At 40.3% G+C, this 19,980-nt stretch overlaps 2 protein-coding genes across 24 annotated transcripts in view; one reads left to right on the top strand and one right to left on the bottom strand.

Annotated features, from left to right (window-relative positions):
• The window catches only part of MED12L (mediator complex subunit 12L), a 186,417-nt gene that overhangs the window by 56,175 nt on the left and 110,262 nt on the right, over window positions 1–19,980 (top strand). For 19 of the 23 annotated variants that reach the window (XR_011142901.1, XR_011142900.1, XR_011142903.1 and 16 more), the window contains 5 exons: window positions 1,548–1,679; window positions 2,964–3,090; window positions 5,524–5,738; window positions 6,893–6,997; window positions 7,977–8,153. Coding sequence is in view for 16 of the 23 variants with exons in the window: in XM_068954695.1 (XP_068810796.1) it covers window positions 1,548–1,679; window positions 2,964–3,090; window positions 5,524–5,738; window positions 6,893–6,997; window positions 7,977–8,153 (756 nt within the window). In the remaining 7 variants the exon portion in view is untranslated. The remainder of the gene's footprint in view (window positions 1–1,547; window positions 1,680–2,963; window positions 3,091–5,523; window positions 5,739–6,892; window positions 6,998–7,976; window positions 8,154–19,980) is intronic. The other 4 variants (XM_068954699.1, XM_068954698.1, XM_068954697.1 and 1 more) reach the window with 2 other exon arrangements.
• On the bottom strand, window positions 9,496–14,759 carry GPR171 (G protein-coupled receptor 171). The gene is made up of 3 exons (XM_068954716.1): window positions 14,443–14,759; window positions 12,401–12,606; window positions 9,496–10,951 (listed from the first exon to the last, which is right to left on the bottom strand). Exon 3 carries the CDS (start codon window positions 10,901–10,903, stop codon window positions 9,896–9,898), a length of 1,008 nt encoding a protein of 335 aa, XP_068810817.1. The 5' UTR covers window positions 10,904–10,951; window positions 12,401–12,606; window positions 14,443–14,759; the 3' UTR covers window positions 9,496–9,895.

Here is a 19,980-nt window from a genome sequence, read left to right as displayed (position 1 = left end):
TGATAACAATGTTATTCGGTTTCCACTGCAGTCATTCTTAATGGGTTTTGTGAAAGCATTCAATACAACCCATGGGATCTCGGGAAGAAACAGGCCTTGGTAAATAAGCCTGGGCCCTTGGTTCTTGGCGCCTGAGCGTGCGGCTGAAGCCATGTGCCCTTCGAATTAGACCCTATAGCAATGCTGTGCAATAGGTCAGGATAAGTACAGGCAGCCTGGTAAAAATGAAAACGTTAGCAAGTGAAATTGGCTCTAATTTCGTTTGTATTTGTTCTCAGATACGGTAACTGGAGTTTTACTTTGGTCCTGAGTTTGGCTTGTGTTTAGATTTGTTGTCGGGCTTAAACGTAAGCTAATGTTCACTCGTGCAGTGGAAGTCTGTAGCAGTGGAAGTGGTTAGATCACGTAGTGCCAAATTTTGCTGTTTTTGCTTTTCAGCTCTAAGTGTAGCAGAGTGCAGCTCTGGGCAGAGTTGTATAACAGGCTGATACTCTTGGCTGAGACCACTGCAGATACTATCTGAAGGAAATGTTTGTGTGTGTGCACGTACGTATGTAAACTTCCGCAAGTGTTTGCATTCAGGCAGTGTTTGTCTAGTGAGTGTTTCATGGAGGAAGAACACTGTTTCTCTCATGTGGAAAAGAATTGATGGTTTGTTCTTTTACAATTGTATGCACTAGTCTAGGAGAAGGAAGAAAAATCATGTCTGTTCAATTTGCAGATATTTCCTCTGTTAAAGGGTTTGGAGATGGTAGCCACCCTGGGCAGGAGTGAGGAAGTTCAGCAGATCCAATGCAGTAGCACATCAGAAAAATACTTCCAAAATGTGGATGATTAGTGAAAATGGAGATATGGGAAACACTAGTTAGATATAAGCATGTTATACCCCATTGCTACTATTTGGCAAACGTGGATTTGCTGAAGGCATGCACATATATATTTTTTTATGCCTATGTTTAGGCACATGCAGGTCAGAAGTAAGCTGTGTTTTTGTTTGGGAGTTTTTGGATCTTGATTATTTGACAGAATCCTCGCTTCATGAATCTCTCTCTTTTAAAAGAGTCGATGGGATGCAAATAATGGTCTGGAAGCAGTTTCAATGGGAATAAGAGACTGAGTAGGTCTTAAACAATGTCAGGAGAGCATAAATTCTGTATGGTTCGTTTTGTTGAGAGGGTTTGTGTGCTGTGCTTTTCTCTTGCTCACAAAGCAGGTCCCTCTTTCCTTTTCTTTTTTGTGAAGCAATGTTATGATAAAGGAAAACTTTGAATTTGATTTGAATATTAGCAGTGTGGGAACCTGAGAATTCCCTCTTTGGCTTGCAGTTTATACGTCATCAGAAAACACTAAGGAGAAAACATAAGTGTGCATCTGCCAGTAGTTAAGAACAAAAGCCAGAAACTTTGCATGTTAGCTATTTCTGGCCTCTTATCACACAGCTTTTGTTTTCATCCCCCAGAACACTGGCTACTGAAAGCTGTTTACTTGGAAATAAGTTTGTTTGCTGTGTAGGTAAAGTGGTTTTCCCTTTGTTCTTTGCTGGACAGGTAGCCCCGAATGACGAAGCTGTGGTAATGCTGCTTTGCGAATGGGCTGTGAGTTGTAAGAGGTCTGGTAAACACAGGGCCATGGCAGTAGCCAAACTCCTGGAGAAGAGGCAAGCAGAAATCGAGGCAGAGGTAAGTTCTTTCTACTTCCAGAGCAGTACGAACAATATCCTTAAGCAAGCAGTTTCTAAGGAAACCTCACTTTAATCTCCACCTTTAACAGAACAAACCAAAAAAGTCCAGCTGCGTCTGAAGCACTGAGGATTTTGTTATCAATGTAGTTTTTAAACTCTAGTTTAATTTCAAATGAAAAGGCGTTCTACTTGAAGAAATCACAGCCTAACTCAGGCTGATTTGTTAGCTGGATTTACCTCTGTCTGAAGTGGTTTACTCCTGTGAGCCTGTTGCCAAACCAATCCGTGGTCCTGCGGATGGGCAGGAGGCGAGCTTACCTGGTTGGTCCTCATGGGAGACTCGGGAAAACTCTCAAATCTAGCATCTGTGTTGAGGCAAAACTTGCATGTAATTTTTAGCCTTGCGTTGTTACATGCATTTGTTTTCAGGAAAATAATGGAAACATCTCACTGGAGGGGCAAAACACCGTAGTTGCATCTTTGATGTAAACTTTTGTCTATCTGTTGTGGTAAATGATCCTACTCCAATTTATGTAGCTGATGGTCTTGTCCCTACCCTTTCCTCTTTGCACACGCTTTCCCTTGAAGCTTTTATAACATTAAGCATGCTCTGTACCAGGAATTAAACGGAGGTAGTGTTTATGATGGTCCAGCACCGCGTGGAGCGACGTACCCTTGCAGCGCCAGGAGGCAGCTCAGATGGCCAGCGAGTGCACGTGGCCCCGGCGGGGACCAGGGCTGGAGGCCCTACTCGCAGATAGCGTGACAGGGCGGCAGGCTTTCGCTTTCCAGAGCTGCTCTGCCGTGTCCTCCCCTCACCACAAACCACCGAGCAGGGGAAGGCAGCTCACAATGCTCTGTCTATCTTGGTCATGCTGAAAGCCATTTAAGGCAGAGATGCTATGTTGTATTTTTAGTGTAATGTATGCAAACAGGATGTGTTGCTTTTTGTCTTTACATTGATCCTGGAAGTTCTGTATCCTTAAATTTTAGTTTATAGAAAACCATGCCATTACAGATGATGGTACATGCCTTAGGCATTCCTTTTTGATAAGTGATCAAAAGTGCTTAAATAAAACATCTTAGAAATAACTGAACTTAATAATGGGAAAAAATGTGATTCTAGATTCTAGAATAAAAAGAATGTGATTCTTTTTATTTAGAGAGAGGAATCAATCACACAACTGCATCAGGTGCAAATTGTGGGACTATTATATGTATTTATGAGTAGATATATGCTTTTTTCCCCTCTTCCTCTCCCCCCCACCCCCCAACTCTTTAGAGATGTGGTGAATCTGAAGTCCTAGATGAAAAGGAATCCATATCATCAGCCTCTTTGACGAGTTCCAGTCTTCCCATTTTCCAGAATGTCCTGCTAAGGTTTTTAGATACACAAGCTCCCTCATTATGTGAGTATTAACTAATTTGTGTTCCAAAGTAGGTCAGAAACAATAGTCTCCTGTCTGGTTGCTGCTGTTATTGTTTTGAAGCAAGTGTTTCTGGCTCTCCGTTTCCATGATGATTTCCTCTGCTTTCATATGTACGTGTTTTCAAAATTTCCTGTCTTGTAATAGGATCTTCCTCTGTGTGTGTTGGGTTTTTTGTTTGTTTTGTTCTTTTTTTTTCTTTTCACCAAATGAAAGTTGGCACAAACTACCTTTATTTCTGCTTAAGCTGTAACAGGTTTTGGGTAAAAGTACTTGCATTCTTAGGCCTATATAACATCAGACACCTGCCTCTTTTTGCCACATGCGCGTTCAAAATAACTGACTTGCATACAAGTGTTAAAGTAGCAAATTGTCATCCTACAAATAGGTGGATTGAAAAAACGATCTTTATCCATTGTTGGTTGCTCTATGAAATGTCTTAGTCTAATGAAACTTATGTTTCTGATATCTAAGTTACTGCAAGTTAGTGCATTTTTTTTCTAGTGCCCTTTAGGTAAAGTGGATTTCAACTGATTTGAATTGTGACACCAAAACCCCTCAACATGCAAAAAAGGAGACTCTAGAGTATTGACTCTGCTCTGTTTTTGGGTTAGTGGTGACCCTGGTTTTACTAAACCATGCAAAATATTTGTTCCTTAGACTTGTGCGTCTGATTTCCTTGTTTCCAATAGGGTATTGTCCTCCTTTACTCGGGCAGTTCTGCCAGACGGAGTAGGGAGATTAGCAGGGGAATGTTTTCCTTGCTTGAAATATGTTGTGGCATTTTCCAACTTTGGAATAGTTTTTTGTGCATTGTTTTCACAGTGGTTGAGCTTCTATGTCTCCAGGAATGAAAAGTATGTAATCCTTGTCTTTTGAAGGAGGGCAGACCTATTCACGCTGCATCCCATGTGCACATCTAGCTTTGAGGGGGTGGGTTGTGGTGGATAGTTCAGGGTGAATTGGACTTGAAGGTGGGCGGAGACAAGTTCTGTCTTTGAACTGGTCTGTACTTGGGCTTACTGTTATCTCATTTATACTCCAGTATAATGAGACTTTTAAAAAATACCAAAAAGAATGAATGTTAGGGTGAAAATAAGAAGAATGGACCTGTTTACCATATATGGAGGAAAGATTAAAATAGGCCTAATTATTATCTGTAAATTGCCCGCTAGATTGACAACAAGTGGCAATTGTATATAGAAATAGTATTATATATTGAACTAATTGAACTTATACAGTGTAATTTGCTTTTAAGTGTGTTTTGTTTTGGATTATTGGTAGTGGTAGTTCTGTAGCTTGAGTTGTGACAAATGAAAACAATGCATTTTTTATATTGTATTTCTCTAGGCTTTGCCTTGTCATTGATAAAATAACATGCATTTGTTTTAATAAACTCTTTCCTGATATGCATGAGAACGCTCATCTGATAAAGCTTAATATTAAATTGTAACAAAGGAATCTTTTTCCATTTTGAAGGTCTAGAATGCAGATATCTTCAGTTCTTTGAAAATATTTTAAAAGGTTTTATGTTAAGAAGGTATTAGTGATAATATTGTCTCATATATTCACCCTAAAATGCCCTGTAAGTAAAAACTTGATGAAGCAATGAAAACTTTGAGGTGAAAAAGGAGAGGGGCTGCTGTGATGTGTTCTGTTCCCCAGTGTCTCATGGGATATGCACTGCTAAACATGGTACAAATACATAAGGGAAAAATGAAGAGAGATTAAAAACAAACAAAAACACACTTTGAGAACTATGAGAATTACTAAAATAAGTTGTCTGTAGCTCCTCTTCATAAAGTTCAGAATGAGCATGTTCCTCAGTCTGGAAATGCCAGTGGGTATGTGCGCATGTGAAGGTGATGAAATCCTGTGTGAAATCATGATTTGTAGCTTTAAAAAATAAGCAAGTATTATAGTGAAGACTATAGCGAAGACTAAAATTTACTCTAATAGAATACTCATAGAATTTGAGAGGAAAGAAGAATCACTGGGTGGTCTATTTTAATCTAAAGCTTGAGGATAAACTCAATTTTTTTTTTTGTTCCTCTGCACAAGCAATGTCCTCTTTTCCCCCTGCTTTATTTTTGGAAGTATGTGAATGGTGTTCTTACTGTTGGCATGTGCTGACGTGAGCAGATGCATATCAGTGAGTAGGGCACTCTGAAATTCACTGCTGTCTGGATGCCATCAGATGCCTTGAACTGTGAGCAAAGCAAAACCATGCAAGTTGTATGTCATTGAATGGGAAATGATTCATCCTGTGGAGAGGAGAAACCTATGCAGGATCCCTGGGATGCTTTTAATCTGCCTTTAAAACTTTAAAATTTGTAGGGGTTTGTAATTTGGATAGCTGAAAACCAAATATTTATAAGTTGAAATTACAATCCAAGTTTTCTTGTTTTTTGGTAGCTGACCCAAACAGCGACCATGAGAAGACAGAGTTTGTGAATCTGGTGCTGCTGTTTTCTGAATTCATTCGACATGATGTTTTTTCCCATGATGCATACATGTGCACTTTAATATCGCGTGGAGACTTGTCAATCACTGCAACTACTAGACCGCGTTCACCTAATGGGGAAACTGCGGATGAACCTTATTCTAAGGATCATGATGTGAAATTGGAGGTACCACTTTGTACTTTTTTTTTCTACCATATTTGGTCTTCTGTTTTATTCAGGGTAGGTTTTTTGGTTTTTTTGTTTTTTTGCCAAAACATTAGTATTTCTAAGATATGATACTTACAGTATAGATCGGAGAAGATTAGAAGATCCATTATGCTTCATTCTTGTATAGGCCTTGGAATACTGCAGTTTTGGTGCAAGTACACTGAACTGTCAGTTCTCCAGTCATCTAGATAATGCAGGAAAAAGGCATAATATAGCCTTCTAAATTCACCCCAGAGAAACCTTGTTTGCAGGTACGTTTCAGTGAAGAGTAGGGATGGCTTTAAGCAGGCGGAGTCCATGTGAAGCCTGGAGTAAGGTGCATGGGTTCTGTGTCGTGTGGAGCACGTAGGCACCGCGCAAGCGTGAATGATTCACAACCTGGTAATCTGTTTGCAGAAGATCGAGAGTTTTATGTGTAGTAAACAGCCATGATCTGAAGATAGTAAAGCCAGACCTCATAACTTGTATATGTGCAATTTGGGCCCAATTTCAACTCTTCCTCCAGATGAGCAGTTCTTCAACTTTTCTGGAAGTAGTGAAAGATGATTCTTAATTCTCAACTGTGGTCCAGATTTGTAATTTTGATGTGACATAGCCTGTTGTTCTGCTACACATCAGTTCCATGTGGAACTGATGGCCAGCTAAAGTCTTCACTTGTATTTATTTTTCATTTTTTTTGTGCATCTCTTATGTAGGTCTCATGTCCAAATTTGCCCCACAAGATAGGGAGTTTCTAGGATTTGCCTTCTGTGATAGGACAAAACAGCAAATAAATCTGGGGAGGGTACACGAGTCAACTTTCGCAGAGTATTTGCAGCAGTTTCACAGAACTTCCTGTCTGTAGGAGTCCCTGTGGGCAGAATTGCATGTAGGGATATACTGTAAGGTTTTATTTTTCCCTTTTACCTCCTGCCCTTCTCTATCCTTTTGTGGATTTAGGCTGGAGAAATCCTCTTGTGAATAAAGACTAAATATCTAAAAACTTCCTACTGTTGTTTTTTTTTTTTTTCTTATTCTGTAAATAGGTGGACTACTTCAATTTACCTGTGATTAATTAAACAAGACTTCAGTAAATGTGACTGATGTTTGTTTCTCTCTCTGACAATTATTAGGATCATAGTATTATGGAACATATGGGCATTGACTCAGGAACCACTAATATTTTTGATGATGTAGACAAAAGTGACTTTAAGGCAGATTTTGGTTCGGAATTTCCAGTAGGTTTAACTTTTGTTTTTCTGCATGCTGTCAATGCCTGTGCCTGTTTGCTTTTTACACTAAGAATCTTTTTTTTTTCCTGTGTCCCTAGAACCATCTCGCTTCTCTCACCAGCCTGTGTCCCTTGGCATCCAGCCTCTGTAGCGCTCGCCATGTCAGCGTTGCCTCCTTTCTGCGTATTGTTCCCTCCCTCCCTCCGTCCTTCTCTCCCTCCCCCCAGGATGTTCAGAGTACTGTGTATTACAGTTGATCAGAAATGAATATGCAGATTTAGCTACTTAACTCAACATCAAGGGAACCAAAATTGATATCATTTGTTTTTTAAATGACTATTCTATATCTTTGCTCTGTCTTCCGAACCTGCCTCCCCCTCTCTTTTTTCCTTGCTGTTGGACTGATTTGGGATTACTCTCGAGTCTCCTAGTTTCTTCCTTTGGACTGGTCCTCGTTCTGCATCCGCGCAGATGTCTGCGCCCGGCCTGATCAGTGCAGATCCCCCTTCAGGATAATGGGACCCTTGTTTCTGCCCGACATCTGTCTTGTTGATGGTTTCAAACATATCCATGCTTGCCCGGAGTGTCTCTTGTCCACTGGCTCTGTCACTTCCTCCTTCACCCCCCACTTCACCCTTCTCATTACTTCCCCTGAGTCGCTGGACTATCTGATCATATGGTTTCTGTGCAATAACAGCATGTAAAGTGTGGAAATTGCTCTAAATCATGTATTTTTTCTGACTGAATACTGCTAGTTTAAAACTTGTACAATAACAGTAGAGATATGTACAAAAGTGTTATCTATATTTAGCTTCTTAAATTTCAGGCTTGATTCTGATTGCCCTTGCTTTATCTGTCATAGAAAACAGTCAGATACTTCTAAAGTAACTGTAAGCAAAAGCAAAACTGGATCTCTGAATGGAATTGCTGAATTTTGAAACTTTGAGGTTACACTTATCTTAAATGTTTGTTTTACATGACTTAGATTTTTTCTCCGATGCCTGGAGAGTCTTGTGAGAATGTGAACTCTTCTTTAGACAGAAGAATTTCAGTTACCAGTGAGAAGTCAGTCAAGAGAGAAAGACTGAGAGAACTGATTTTTCCATCCAATTATGACCTCCTTCGCCATTTGCAATATGCAACACACTTCCCTATACCTCTGGTAAGTGAACTCTATGCTTGTGTGCAGAAGTGTGCTGACTGATGTGACAGCAAAGTATTTAGAGGAATAAAAGTTCGGTCCCACTGTGCGGAGAGAGCTGTGTGAGCTTTGCCTGAGGACCCACAAACAATCTGCATGACATTTGTTATTCCTGCCTGCATACACCTTAGGTACACAACTGTAGAATGGCTTTAGCGTGTCAAGCAGATCGTTATTTTATCAAAAGTGGGTTAACTGGAGAGAGGTGCAATAAGGTAAGGTGACTTAGTATAGTAAGGAAAAAAAGCACCACATGAAAAGTACCACTTTTCTTTAAAAAAAAAAAAAAAAAAAAAAAAAATTGGTTAAATCGAAACTTGGATATTGTAGTTGGACGAATGAATAAATATGCTAAAAATATCTGAAACACAGTTTTCAAATGTAAGGGACAGAATGGTGTTCCCTCCTACCCAGTCTTTGGCATGGATTGCTGCTGCTGTTCTGTGTTTGTCTATGGGATGCTTGGGAAGTAAAGAAAGCCTCATGAATAGTGTTCCAGACCCCAAACCTTCATTCTCTTTAGTTTTCATCTTTTCCACCATGCTGGGAAAAGGGTCCAAATACTGAGCAAGCCTGGAGCTGGAATCTGTCTCCGCTTAAGAATTTTCTTCTGAAACAACAATGATAACTGTTAATGATATTAAATACTATCTTGTCCAAGCAAGAATAGGATGTGATAGCCACAAGCTTCTTTGTTTTAACTTCCTTCTATGACAAAGTTTGGGTTCTGAGTTATTGAGGGTGATTAGTTGCTATAGGAATATTGAATGACCTATTACTGTTTGGGTCAGTTTTGAATACTTACTTAGTCTGATTCATATTTTGCCCGTTTTAAGGATTAGGGAAAAGTAACTTGGTTCTCTTTTATTTCTGAAATATTTTTTGTTTACAGGTAGAACTAATCCAGGTACTTGGGTTTTTTCCGTGCAAATTTGAATTTGACTTTGATAATTGACTGTTTTAGATGTGCATTGTCTTTGAAAGTGTTTGTAAATTAGTAAATTAATACACTTACCTGCTGTTTTTTAATTTTTTGGAAATATGACAAAAATACACTAGATTTCAATATGCTTTTATCTTAATTTTAAAATTTGCTTGAATTTTCTATAACATATGTTGTTAGCTTTTTCATATTCATTGAAGTAACAAGAAAAAGCAAAGGAGCCCGACAACAAATTTATTCATGAAAACTGCAGGTGCGATGTAAGCAGATACAATAATTTTTAATCAGTGCAGCTTAAAATCACTTTCAGAAGTAATGCCATTTAAAATGTTTTTGGGCTAATTGCATTTGTGTTTAAAAAAAAAAAAAAAAAAAAAGCTTTGCAGCTTGTGAATTACTATTAAGTAATCTCTTTCCTTGATTGCACCAAGTCATTTAATATAGGAAATCTGCAGTATTTTATGTAGAAGGAGTGAGTTCAGGTGTTTATCCATAAATATTTATAGGGCATGTTTGTGTCTTTCTGAACATGTTGCTGATTCCTGCTAGGTCATCACTGGTTTCTAAAAGGCAGTACCGAGTGTTCTGCTAGTTCAGACCTACTATATGATCATATAATAAAGCAATTGTATTGTTAGTCAAGTTTTTCCCTTTTGTTTGGGCTTATGATTGAGCAGTAATGTTGTTGGCCTTGTTAGCCGCGTTTACAATTGCACAGCAGCTGTAAATACCATGTATTTGCACACATTTTAGATTTAGTTTAGAAATAATACTTTTGTGTCTGCTGATCAGGTCTGCAATGCGCCTCTTCTGCTGTGACGGCCTTTGCCTCTTCACCCGTGAAAACCTTTATCCCTTTGGGTGCTGCAAAAGTCTCTGTAATCTTCAATCTGAATGATTTGGAAAGGTGATAATACAGAATAGGATCGAAGCAGAGGTTTGATACTGCAAACAGCAAGGTAGACTCTTTTGCTTTAAAGAGAGTTTGTTTCAGATAGCAGTCAGTTATCGTATCACTTTGGCTCAAAGTGTAGGGAATACGAACAATGTGGTATGGGACAAAACACATTAGGTAGCCTGCAGTTACCAGCAGTATATTGATTAGGGCTTTCCTTACATTAGCATAGCTCTCACTATACTTGTTTTGGTAGAGTTGTCTAACAACAAGGAAATTGGAAACCAGTATCACAGCTGAAAAATTCAAGAATATTGCCATACAGATGAAATTTGTAAAGACATGCCAGTCTCTTCCAAATTTTGTTTTGAAATCAATGCATCCTGCATTAGGTCTTTCTTCAATGTCTTTGATTGGAATGGCCATGTTAGGCACTGTTATCAGGAGAACCATCGTCCATACGACTGCAGACAGCATCTTGGCAAATCCAGGCTCTTGAATACGATAAATCTTGTAGCTGTGCTTTAGCTGAAGGCAACGATCCATGCTTACGAATCCCAAAAATATAATTGATAAATACATATTCAGGTAGATGAAGCAGGCTGTAACTTGGCAGTGGAATATTCTCAGTTTCCAGGGTGCAACTCCCAGGTCAACAGTTATTTTTACTGGCAATGCCAAAGTCAACAAAAAGTCTGCTGTTAAGAGGTTGATTAAGTAGATGCTCATACACTTCTGTTTCTGATCTTTTTGTGTGAATGCCCATAGTGCAAAACAACTTCCAATAAATCCCATGAGAAAAATCAAGTAGTAAAAATAGGTAAAAGGTTCCATTTCTGTATGGATATTACATTGTGAAACATTGCTTGACATTGTATATTTCTTGCACAAGTTAGTTTTCTGCTTGGAGATATCAAGAACCTTTTAAAAACAAAACAAAAGACATCAACTTTTCCTGAAAAACAGTACGTTATTCTGTGTGAAATGTTTTTGTTTAATTTCATTTCTTTGTGGTTGCATTTTTTTTATTTGTTTTATCCCTATTCATGCTGCTTCATAGGTATTCGAGAGGCTTACGTTCTCGTGTAAGTTTGGAAATGTATTAGGATTTGTTCTTGAAAGCCAAATAGATTGCCGAGAAGCTCTTATCACAAAAGCAGTGTTTCTATATGTGTTTGGCTTTAAAAAAAAAAAAAAAAAGTAAGTTTTGGATCTGTTTTGTGATTAACTGTTATTAACTAGTTGTTAATGGTCTTTATAAAACTTAATAACTTGAACAGTAAAAACTACATCTAATAAAGGATATTGTTTATAGGAATCTCAGTTTATAAAAATGTATAAGGAGTTTAGAAGTTAAAAACACTGTCAGAACAATATGCAGGTATGTCAGATGACCAGTCCTAAGGTTTTGCAAACTGCTGTCTAGTTGAACAGAAGATAAATTAAATATTTCTATAAAGCCTTTAGAAAAAACACATTTTGGAGAAAAAAAAAAATAATAAAAGCAGCTGTTAAATTATTTTATTCACTTCCTGTTTGAGGCTTTATTAGAACCATAGGAGAAGAAAAGTTTAAAACAAAAGCAAAAAAACTTTAGCCTTAGTTTAGCTAAATCTACTACACTATCACCGAGAGTTTTCTGTGTTACACTGGCAGACTGGTTACACTGGCAGACTGTTGCACAGATCACTTACTGGAAAGAAGGAACTTTTATTAGCATTTCTTGGAATAAGGAACAACAGATTTCTCTTGAATAGCATCAAACTACAACTATTTTTTTATTTCGCTGTATGGTACTGAAGTTTAGCGTACAGTGTAAGAGAAGCGCTGTGCGGCACCCACGTTTGTTTTCTGCTGTAAAATATGTAGCCAGACATACAAGATTTGTGTTGCAATCTATTAAGCACGAAGGATTGCAGATACTTAGTGATATAAAGCGGGGGGAGAAAATCAGTTTATTTCCTGTAGCTGGCTTTGGGCTGGCAGCAGCTGTTGCCATGAGAGCGTGCGGCGGAGCTGCAGCCAGTCTGGGTGCCTGCAGCGCGCAGGAGGAGAGGGCACGGTGCCACGTCCCAGGTGGGAGCCCGGCGCGGGGAGCCGCCTTCCTCCTCTTGGCACGGTTCGGGGCAGGCTGGCGCCCATCGCCCCATCCTGCGGGGACGGGCAGCCTGGCCCGCGGAGCCCTGGGACGCTTCAGTCCCAGCCTCCAAGGAGAGAGAGTGACTGTAGTCAGCACGGCTTGGCTGCAGGCAGAGGAAAGGCTGCTGGGCTCAAAGGTTGAACCTGATTTGCCATGCGTTTGGCACAGTTAATATTAAGCTGTATATTTACATAGATCAAGATAGACTGAAACACACTGAAAGCACATACCTGTCTTACTGGTCTCTGGGGTCTTCTTAAGCATTAATCTGTTAATGGTTGATGTGTCTCAGCGAGTATTTTCTCATTGTTCAATGACGTGTTAATCTTTCCTCCTACTGAGTCTACTGTTTTTTTAAATGCATCTGTGGTTTTTAAATGTGCTGATTGACGCAACTAAAACCAGCATTCAAATAGCTAAGCCACATGGAAGTTACCTAAAAGAGAGGTGACAGAAAAATGTAAGTGTTCATGGAACAATCCAAAGATACCTCTCTTTGCCTCCAGGCCTGGGCTGAAAGCACACGAAACGCAGCGCTCAGGATGCCAGTTCTGCGTGTTCTTCTGCCCCTTTAACTGAGTTTTGTGGTGAGCTGCTTTTCAGGTGCCCTGCGCGGTGCAGAACGACATGGAGAAGGATAGGAGAGAAAAGCAGCTGGGGAGGAACAGAGGTGCACGTTTTATGATATGACCAGTAGGCTGCATTATCGTAATTCAAAATACTACTACTGTGGTATTTGAAGTGGGAAGAAAACAGTTGCTTTACCTATCTGCATCAGAGAGCTGATGCAGAATACCACCTTCAACTTGTTGATGCCTTGTAATAAAAACTAAAGCTAGCAGACCTGAAGATGTCGACATCTTCACTCTCTTCTGCTGACCTCAAGCCCGAAGCTTTTTGTTTAAATGTTTATCGTGTGTTGACTTTTATAATGGTGACTAGATGTTTATGGTGGACTCTTCCCCATAGTCCCTATTACTTCATCAGGGTACAGGTTAGTCCCAGATTCTCAAACTGGAACTTCAGAAGCGTGAGATCCAATTCTCTGTAGCTTTGCTTTTGTTTTTAAAAATCTAAAACTCCCTGTTCCTTCTTGCGCATCTGTCTTGCCCTTGATCTGTCTAGAATTAAAGATAGAAATGTGAAGATTCTGCAGCTGTAGTTGGTCCTTATTTGTTATAATATTCCTGCATGAAATTCCAAGTTTATGCCCCCTCCACCCCCCACCCCTGAGTTGCAACTTAAGTTACAGATTTAAAAGCACATGGGGATTTTTCTGGTAGGAATTCAAGTTCCAAACTTTTGGAGGTTTACCAGGCACTATTTAAAAAAAAAAAAAAAAAAAAAAGTCAGATATATAGAGGAAATGTTCGTACTTAAGCTTTTGTTTTTTGTTAAGCCAGGAGAAGATGCCTAACTAGGCTAGGGGGCTGAGGGTACCGACAATAATACAGAAAAATTAATGTTATCACTGTGTTGTAGTTGAGAATCCACAGGAATTGACAAATCATGTGTCAGAACTCTGTGAAAAAACACGTTTACTATGTCTGGTTTTAAGTTTAGTCATGAGCTTAAAGTTCAGACCATACTCATCAAAATGTTTGCAAAGCTTCATAATCTGGAATGATCCTATGTTCAGTTTTGAGCAAACATGGACTGATTCTGTGGTGTTATGCTAATGATGCAAAAATGGTCATTCCTTTTTTCTTTTGCTTGCTCGAAATGTGGGACTCTGTTTTGTGTGCCTGAGTGCGTATGTTTTGCTTTTGAGTGGGTTTATAGCTTAGAAAACTTTCCCAGGTCTAAAGAGAGAAGGTGATGGTCAGGTAAACCTTCAGTGGAAAATGTTCTGGTTTTCTACGGAAGTGTTTCAAGAGGAGAAGAAGCACCAGGCTATCAAGGGAGTTGTAATTCTACGTTTTTGTTGTTTGTTCAGTGTCATCCTATTCCCCTGTCTATACAACTAATTTAAAAGGTTATTTTAGTTCATAAATTACAGATGCAGATTGTAGATTTTGGTATAATTAAGGTTGCTGAGACATTCTCATGAAAAATCCCTATTTTTGGTAGTTTAAACTTTGCTGAATTTTTAACTTCTGGTTTGAAATTTTCCATGATGAGTCTCTTTACACTGACTCCTGGGATTGGAGGGGTGGTGCAAAGAAAGGAGGAGGTGCTAGTGTAGGAGGGGATTCGGCCAAAATGATTAGACCATTTCTGAGAATAAGGTTAGGAAAAGTAATATATCTAAACGTTAAGAAAATCTAATGACCTTTAAAAGAGCGTTAGGAGCCTTATGTTTTGAATTGGAGATACCGAAGACTTTGCGGGCAGTTTCTGCGCCAGGATTTCTTTTGATTCCTCTCTACGTGTTGGATATTCCTTTGGAGAAAAGTTCCACATGCAGAAAAAAATTGTTGGAGACTTTCTGGAGTTCAGCTGTTAATGAATCTCCAATTTTTTTTTTTTTTTCTTCTGAGCGCACTGCCTTGCGTATGTGATTGAGCTGTGCATCTGCAGTTCCTGCTGATGCAGCTTCCTGGCTTTTGTGGCGGCGGATCCTGCCTGAGTGTGGGAGGCAGTAGAAAGGCGAGCAGCAGGACGTCTCAGTGAGTCCCTCTGCTGGTACCCCCGCGGGGTGGAAAACAGCACTGTGACGTGGTACAGCAGGAAGGAAAGCAAAAGAGGCAAGACACTTCGTAAGAGAGATGCAGGGTGAGATTGGAGCAAGACAGCTGAAGACGTAGGTGTGGTTTAGGAAACATGGTTGAAAGAGCAGTCAAGAGACAGTGGTGGGTGTTTCTGAAGAGTTAGGACTAGTTCCTCGAGGTTATGGATTTGGTAGAACTGGTAGGATGGAGGAAAGCTGGGAGGAAGGAGGATAGGAGAGTAGACGGTATGAATGGGGAAAACTGAGTCCTTGTGGGTTCTGCAAACTTGGTTTCTGACTTTCTGAAGCTGGGCAATGTTGTCACTAGCATCTGTGTGTGTGAGGAGTGTTACGGTTGTGTGGGGTCAGCACTGACTTTGAGAAGCGGGAGAGTTGCTTTCTGTTCAGCCTATGCTCTGACTCTTTGGGAATAATGCTGGAGTTTAATGATGGCATGCCACCCCTTTCCCCAAGAGCAGGCGCACACCCAGATTGCACCAGTCCTTGGGTTGGATGGTGATACCTTAAGGAGAAGCCAGCCTTGTGTTTTCTCCTTCCCGTAGTGGAGGAGAGCCTCAGGGTTTATTTGCTTCACGCTCCTCAAATAAATGTCCTGAAAGACTTATTGCTGCTGGACTTCTCTGCGGTACTTCTTGTTAGTATTTGTGAAGCACTCAGATATCTGAGTTATAAAAACCAAGCTGGGAGAGGCTGGTCGTTAGCCATGGCACAGGTGGAGACCTGAGGCAGAGAAGGTTCCAGCTAAGCCCTGACTAACCTTGGGAGATACCGTGTTGATACTTCCAGCTCCCCATGTCTGGCCTCCTGTAGCACTATACGTGAGGGGTTGTTAAGGCGCAACCCCTCTTGACTTTGGGCACTGTTGAGAGTACTTGCATCTGCAGTAAATCAGACTAGCTGCCCCCTAGTGAGAAGGAAGCATGGTTAAATGTGAGCACCTGTGAAAAGCTGAGTGAGTCATTTAGCTTCTACCTCAAGAGCTCTGCTCCAGGCTGTGAAACTATTTCCTGGGCCACGTTCATGTGTTTGGCCATGATGCCACGCTTAATTTGCTTAATTCCCCTGTATCATTTGGTATCTGTTGCCAGCAGTGCAACTCGTATGAGGTAGAGGTCCTCTGGGTAGTCTTGTGGTCTGGTCTTGGTTCATGTCCAGTTCAGCTTGCCCAGAGTGAAATAGGCTTTGAGAGGAAGCGAGGAGATGTCATGAGTGAGTTAAAGATGCCCTGTGAGGTGTGGAATTGAGTTTAAAAAGACAACTTTCATTCTTGAGTTTTGTATTTGGGAGAGGTAAAAGTAGGATATGCGTGTGTGCATTTACAGTACATTTTGCATTAGTTTTATGACTGATGGATGGCTCCAGCTTATGATGTCCAGGCATGTCTCTGAGCCTCTTATATTACTTTTTCCTTATATTTAATTCTGGCAAATGCCATCCTAGATAAATGTTAAGAAGTGCTAGCCAGTCATAGTTTTCAGGTATGATCTGCTCTCTTTAAGTGAGAAAAATACATAATACTCACAGCCATTAATCCATCCATTAGGAAGCTAATATTTGAATCCATATAATTCGTATCCCTGTATCTTTTAAATTGGGAAGATTATCAAGCACAGATTTAAATGCTTATGTGATTTAAGGTTTCAGTGGCTGCTTTCTAAGCAACTGACCAAAATAAGGCTTATTGGCATGTAGTGCCCACACAGACTTTATGTCCTTTGCTCTTTTACATTTCACAGCATCAGATATAGTGGAAAAAAACTGGGAGAAATTTGAGCTGCTATTAGATGGGGGAAGCTAACTGTAGACTTTTTCCTGAAGGGGACAGTCGTCCTGGGGGCAAGAGACTCCCCTGTCGTGGAGGAACCATCCTGGACACTGTATTTTCCTTTGCCATTTGGGAGGAAGCAGCACAGAAGCAGAAGCCAGCAGTCTGTGGGGAAAGTATCACAAACAGCCCGCAGGAGGAGGAGAGGCAAAATGGTGCTTCAGCTGGCTGAAAACTAATAAAATCTGATTATATACAAATTAATAAAGAAGCAGAGCTCAGACAGTGGTTTGTTCTCCCAGCCTAGGTAAAGACATCTCCTGAATGCAGCTCTTCGGAAAGGGTTGCGAATCAGCTGTGACGGCTGTTGCCAAACCTTTTTTGGGTGAATTATTTGCGAGGGGAGTGGCGCTCTCAGGCTTCACCCTGTGCAAGCGTGTTGGTACACTCACTGAAAGTTTGAGATTTCACTGAGTCTTGATTTCTTCAGTGGGTATTTACCTGTCTGTAGATGCACAAGCCAGATAAGTGTGCAGGGCAGAAAGTTTTAACTCGCTGTGTAATAGAGTTGAAGGGAAATCCTGCCTTTGTACCAATCTTTTCATCACTTACATGATGGTGGACAGAAATCTCACTAGCAAACAGTTTATTCTCTTTTAGCTTTTCTTCAACGGTGAGAAAAGCATTTAAAATAAACTTTAGGGCCACAATAATGAGTGGATGCTACAAATGAATTTTGAGGGCTTTTTCTTCTTTCTGTGCATTGCTGTCACAATTACAAGATTCGTTAAAGCGCGTCTTTGAGGAGTAATCCTTGAGCAGTGTCTTGGCCATCCTTTACCCATGTAGCAAAGCAGTTTTCTTTCATGTACAAACTAGCAAGTTCAGTGCATTCTCTACAACTTTTCATGACTTCTACTGATGGATTAAACTTTTTTACCCCATAACATCTACAACATAAATGAAAAATATAAGTGATCTTGGCACAGGGTACTTAAGGATTCCAAGCAGAAGTATGTGTTTTGGCAAAGAAAAAATGATTGGTGTATTTATTGAAATGCACCAGATGGTAAGATTTGGTCAGCATAGCCTGTGTCACCGATCCCGTCAGAGGGGTCTGGTTTGTGTTTGGCACACAACCCTGAACTGCAGATGTTACAGGTAGGTAACAATGAGAGGTGCCTCCGAACATCCCGGTGATGAGCTGCACTGGCAGCCGACAGGGCAGACGTAGGTACTGTGAGATAGCAGCCCAGTCTTTTGGCTGTGCTGTGACCGTATATAAATTAAAATGATTGATTTTAGTTGTTTGAATAGTGTTTCACAGAAGTATGGTGCTCTGTAAGTGATGATTATTAGATCTGCTAATGAAGATACACTCATAAAAACAGTACCAGAATTAATTTACTGGAGTGAAATGGGAGAATATGTGAGAGGCTGTTGGCAAAGGGAAATTAGTTCTTCCCTCTCGTCCCCTCTGTGTCAAAGCCAGCAAATATGAGGTACGTTCCCATGTTATATCCATTGTTTGTGACTATATGGCCATTTTTAGGTAGATTAAGCTGCACGCGCCCCTTCTGCTGGGCTGTTTTGTTTTTCGTTGTTGTTTTGGCTTCTTTTTTCCGCAATAAAGAGATCATTTTTTGCGATGAAATCCTGAAAGATGAGACTCTTCGGAGTCTTATTTAGCACAGCCAGGAATTTTATCTGTTGAGGGAGCTGTGGAGTGAGCTTTCTCTCCTGAAATAGCGTTTGGAGGAAGGGTTCCCATTTGCTGAATTTAGCCCCTTTCCTGAGAAATTATCGTGCCTATAGGTGGCAGAGGAAACGGGAATCTAATTGGAAGCCTTGCACATCGGTATTAGCATGCGTAACCCATTGCACAGTAACTGCAGCAGTGACATTTGTCCGGTGCAGCACTGAGGGGGCTTCTGGGGAGATAACTGTGCTTTATCTTCAAAGGCTAGGGCAGGTTTATGAGGTGACACATAGTTTAAATTTGGGTTGTATGCTTTTTTGAAGCAGATGTACGTGGCCTTACCTAGTTGCTCACTCAAGGTTTTGAACAGCAGAGGAGAGCCTTGTTAGAAAGGGATGACTTGGGAATTCAACCAGACGGGGGGAGGAGGTTGGAAAAGTAGGAGCACTATGACTTTTCTGTGCAAATGCATGTGTTAAGTCTCTCTGGGCAGCTTGTGATGTGCGCTCATTCTTCCCAGGGGGACTGAACCTTTACAAGTGGTTCCAAATCCATGAATAACTTAACTTTCAAAATAATAAACAAACCCAGCTTCCTGTTACTGCAGGAACAACCCAAACCCAGCTTCCTGTTACTGCAGGATAACAGGGAGAGGGATGAGTGTGTCAGTGGGATGAGCTGCAGCTGAAGCTGAACGGGAGCCTTACTTAGCTCCAAGTTACCCATAACTTGCACTGCAAGTCTTCTAGGAAAGCTCCTCTGGGTGGAAGGCTGAAAGGTGGGAGCTGCTGCTTAATGTGGCTACAAGACCAGACTTCTGGCTGCCTAAAGATTTGGCTAGGATTATCGGAGAGAGAAAGTACTGGGAAAGGTATGGAAGAATTAACTTATTTAGCTTGGAAAAAAATGGCCCCATACCTTTCCATCCCGGTTTATACAGCAAAGTTAAAAGCGTGGTTGAAGAAATGGAGCATAAACTTGGTTTCATAATTGAGTTTTTTGAGACTTGTCACGTGCAGGGTACCAAGCTACAGCTGGATCAATAGCAGCGTTTTCTGACAAGTGAAGCTATTAGAGGAAGATTTTTTCAAAACAAAAAAGCTAGAAATTTAGTGTCGTTTTTGGGAAAGCGTATTGGTCAGCATTCTTTCCTCTGCCTGCCTATATAGTATCAGTAATCTCTGCTGTTAGTAATATCAGTATCAGTAATCTCTTGTTCTGATATCAGTAATCTCATGGGATGAGAAGACAGTCCAGTATAAATCCAGAATAAATCATTTTTATAAAGCTGGTGAAGTAATAAAAACCTATACAAATGTATTTTGTGGAAGTGGTTTTCATCTCAGTATGTCACTGTGCTTTCACAGATTCACTTACTTAGATTGATGTAGGCAAGTAAAAAGCCATGCCATGTAAAGGTACTAAATGTTTTTGCCATAAATTGCAAGAAAGAAAAAAACCCTCCCACAAAGCAGATTCCTTTCCCTTATAGACCATTTCCCTTGCTAGCAGGGAAGAGCCTGCGAAGTTTCAGTTTGACATGGATCAGGGAGCTCTGAAAGAACCACATAAATAATCTTTTATGTATTTTCTTAAAACAAAACAAAAAACCAAAAACTTGCCTAGTCCCTAAACTCCAGTTGGGACTAAGGATTACGTCAAGCCCCAGGAATCG

The sequence above is a fragment of the Struthio camelus genome, chromosome 9 (genome assembly GCF_040807025.1).
Source record: "Struthio camelus isolate bStrCam1 chromosome 9, bStrCam1.hap1, whole genome shotgun sequence".
Taxonomy (NCBI): Eukaryota; Metazoa; Chordata; class Aves; order Struthioniformes; family Struthionidae; genus Struthio; species Struthio camelus.
The sequence above is the reverse complement of the archived record's forward strand: the minus strand, read 5'-3'. Positions and strand labels throughout refer to the sequence as shown.

Coding starts and splice junctions, on each gene's coding strand:
- GPR171 (XM_068954716.1), bottom strand. CDS start 10,903: ATGTCAAGCAATGTTTCACAATGTAATATCCATACAGAAATGGAACCT.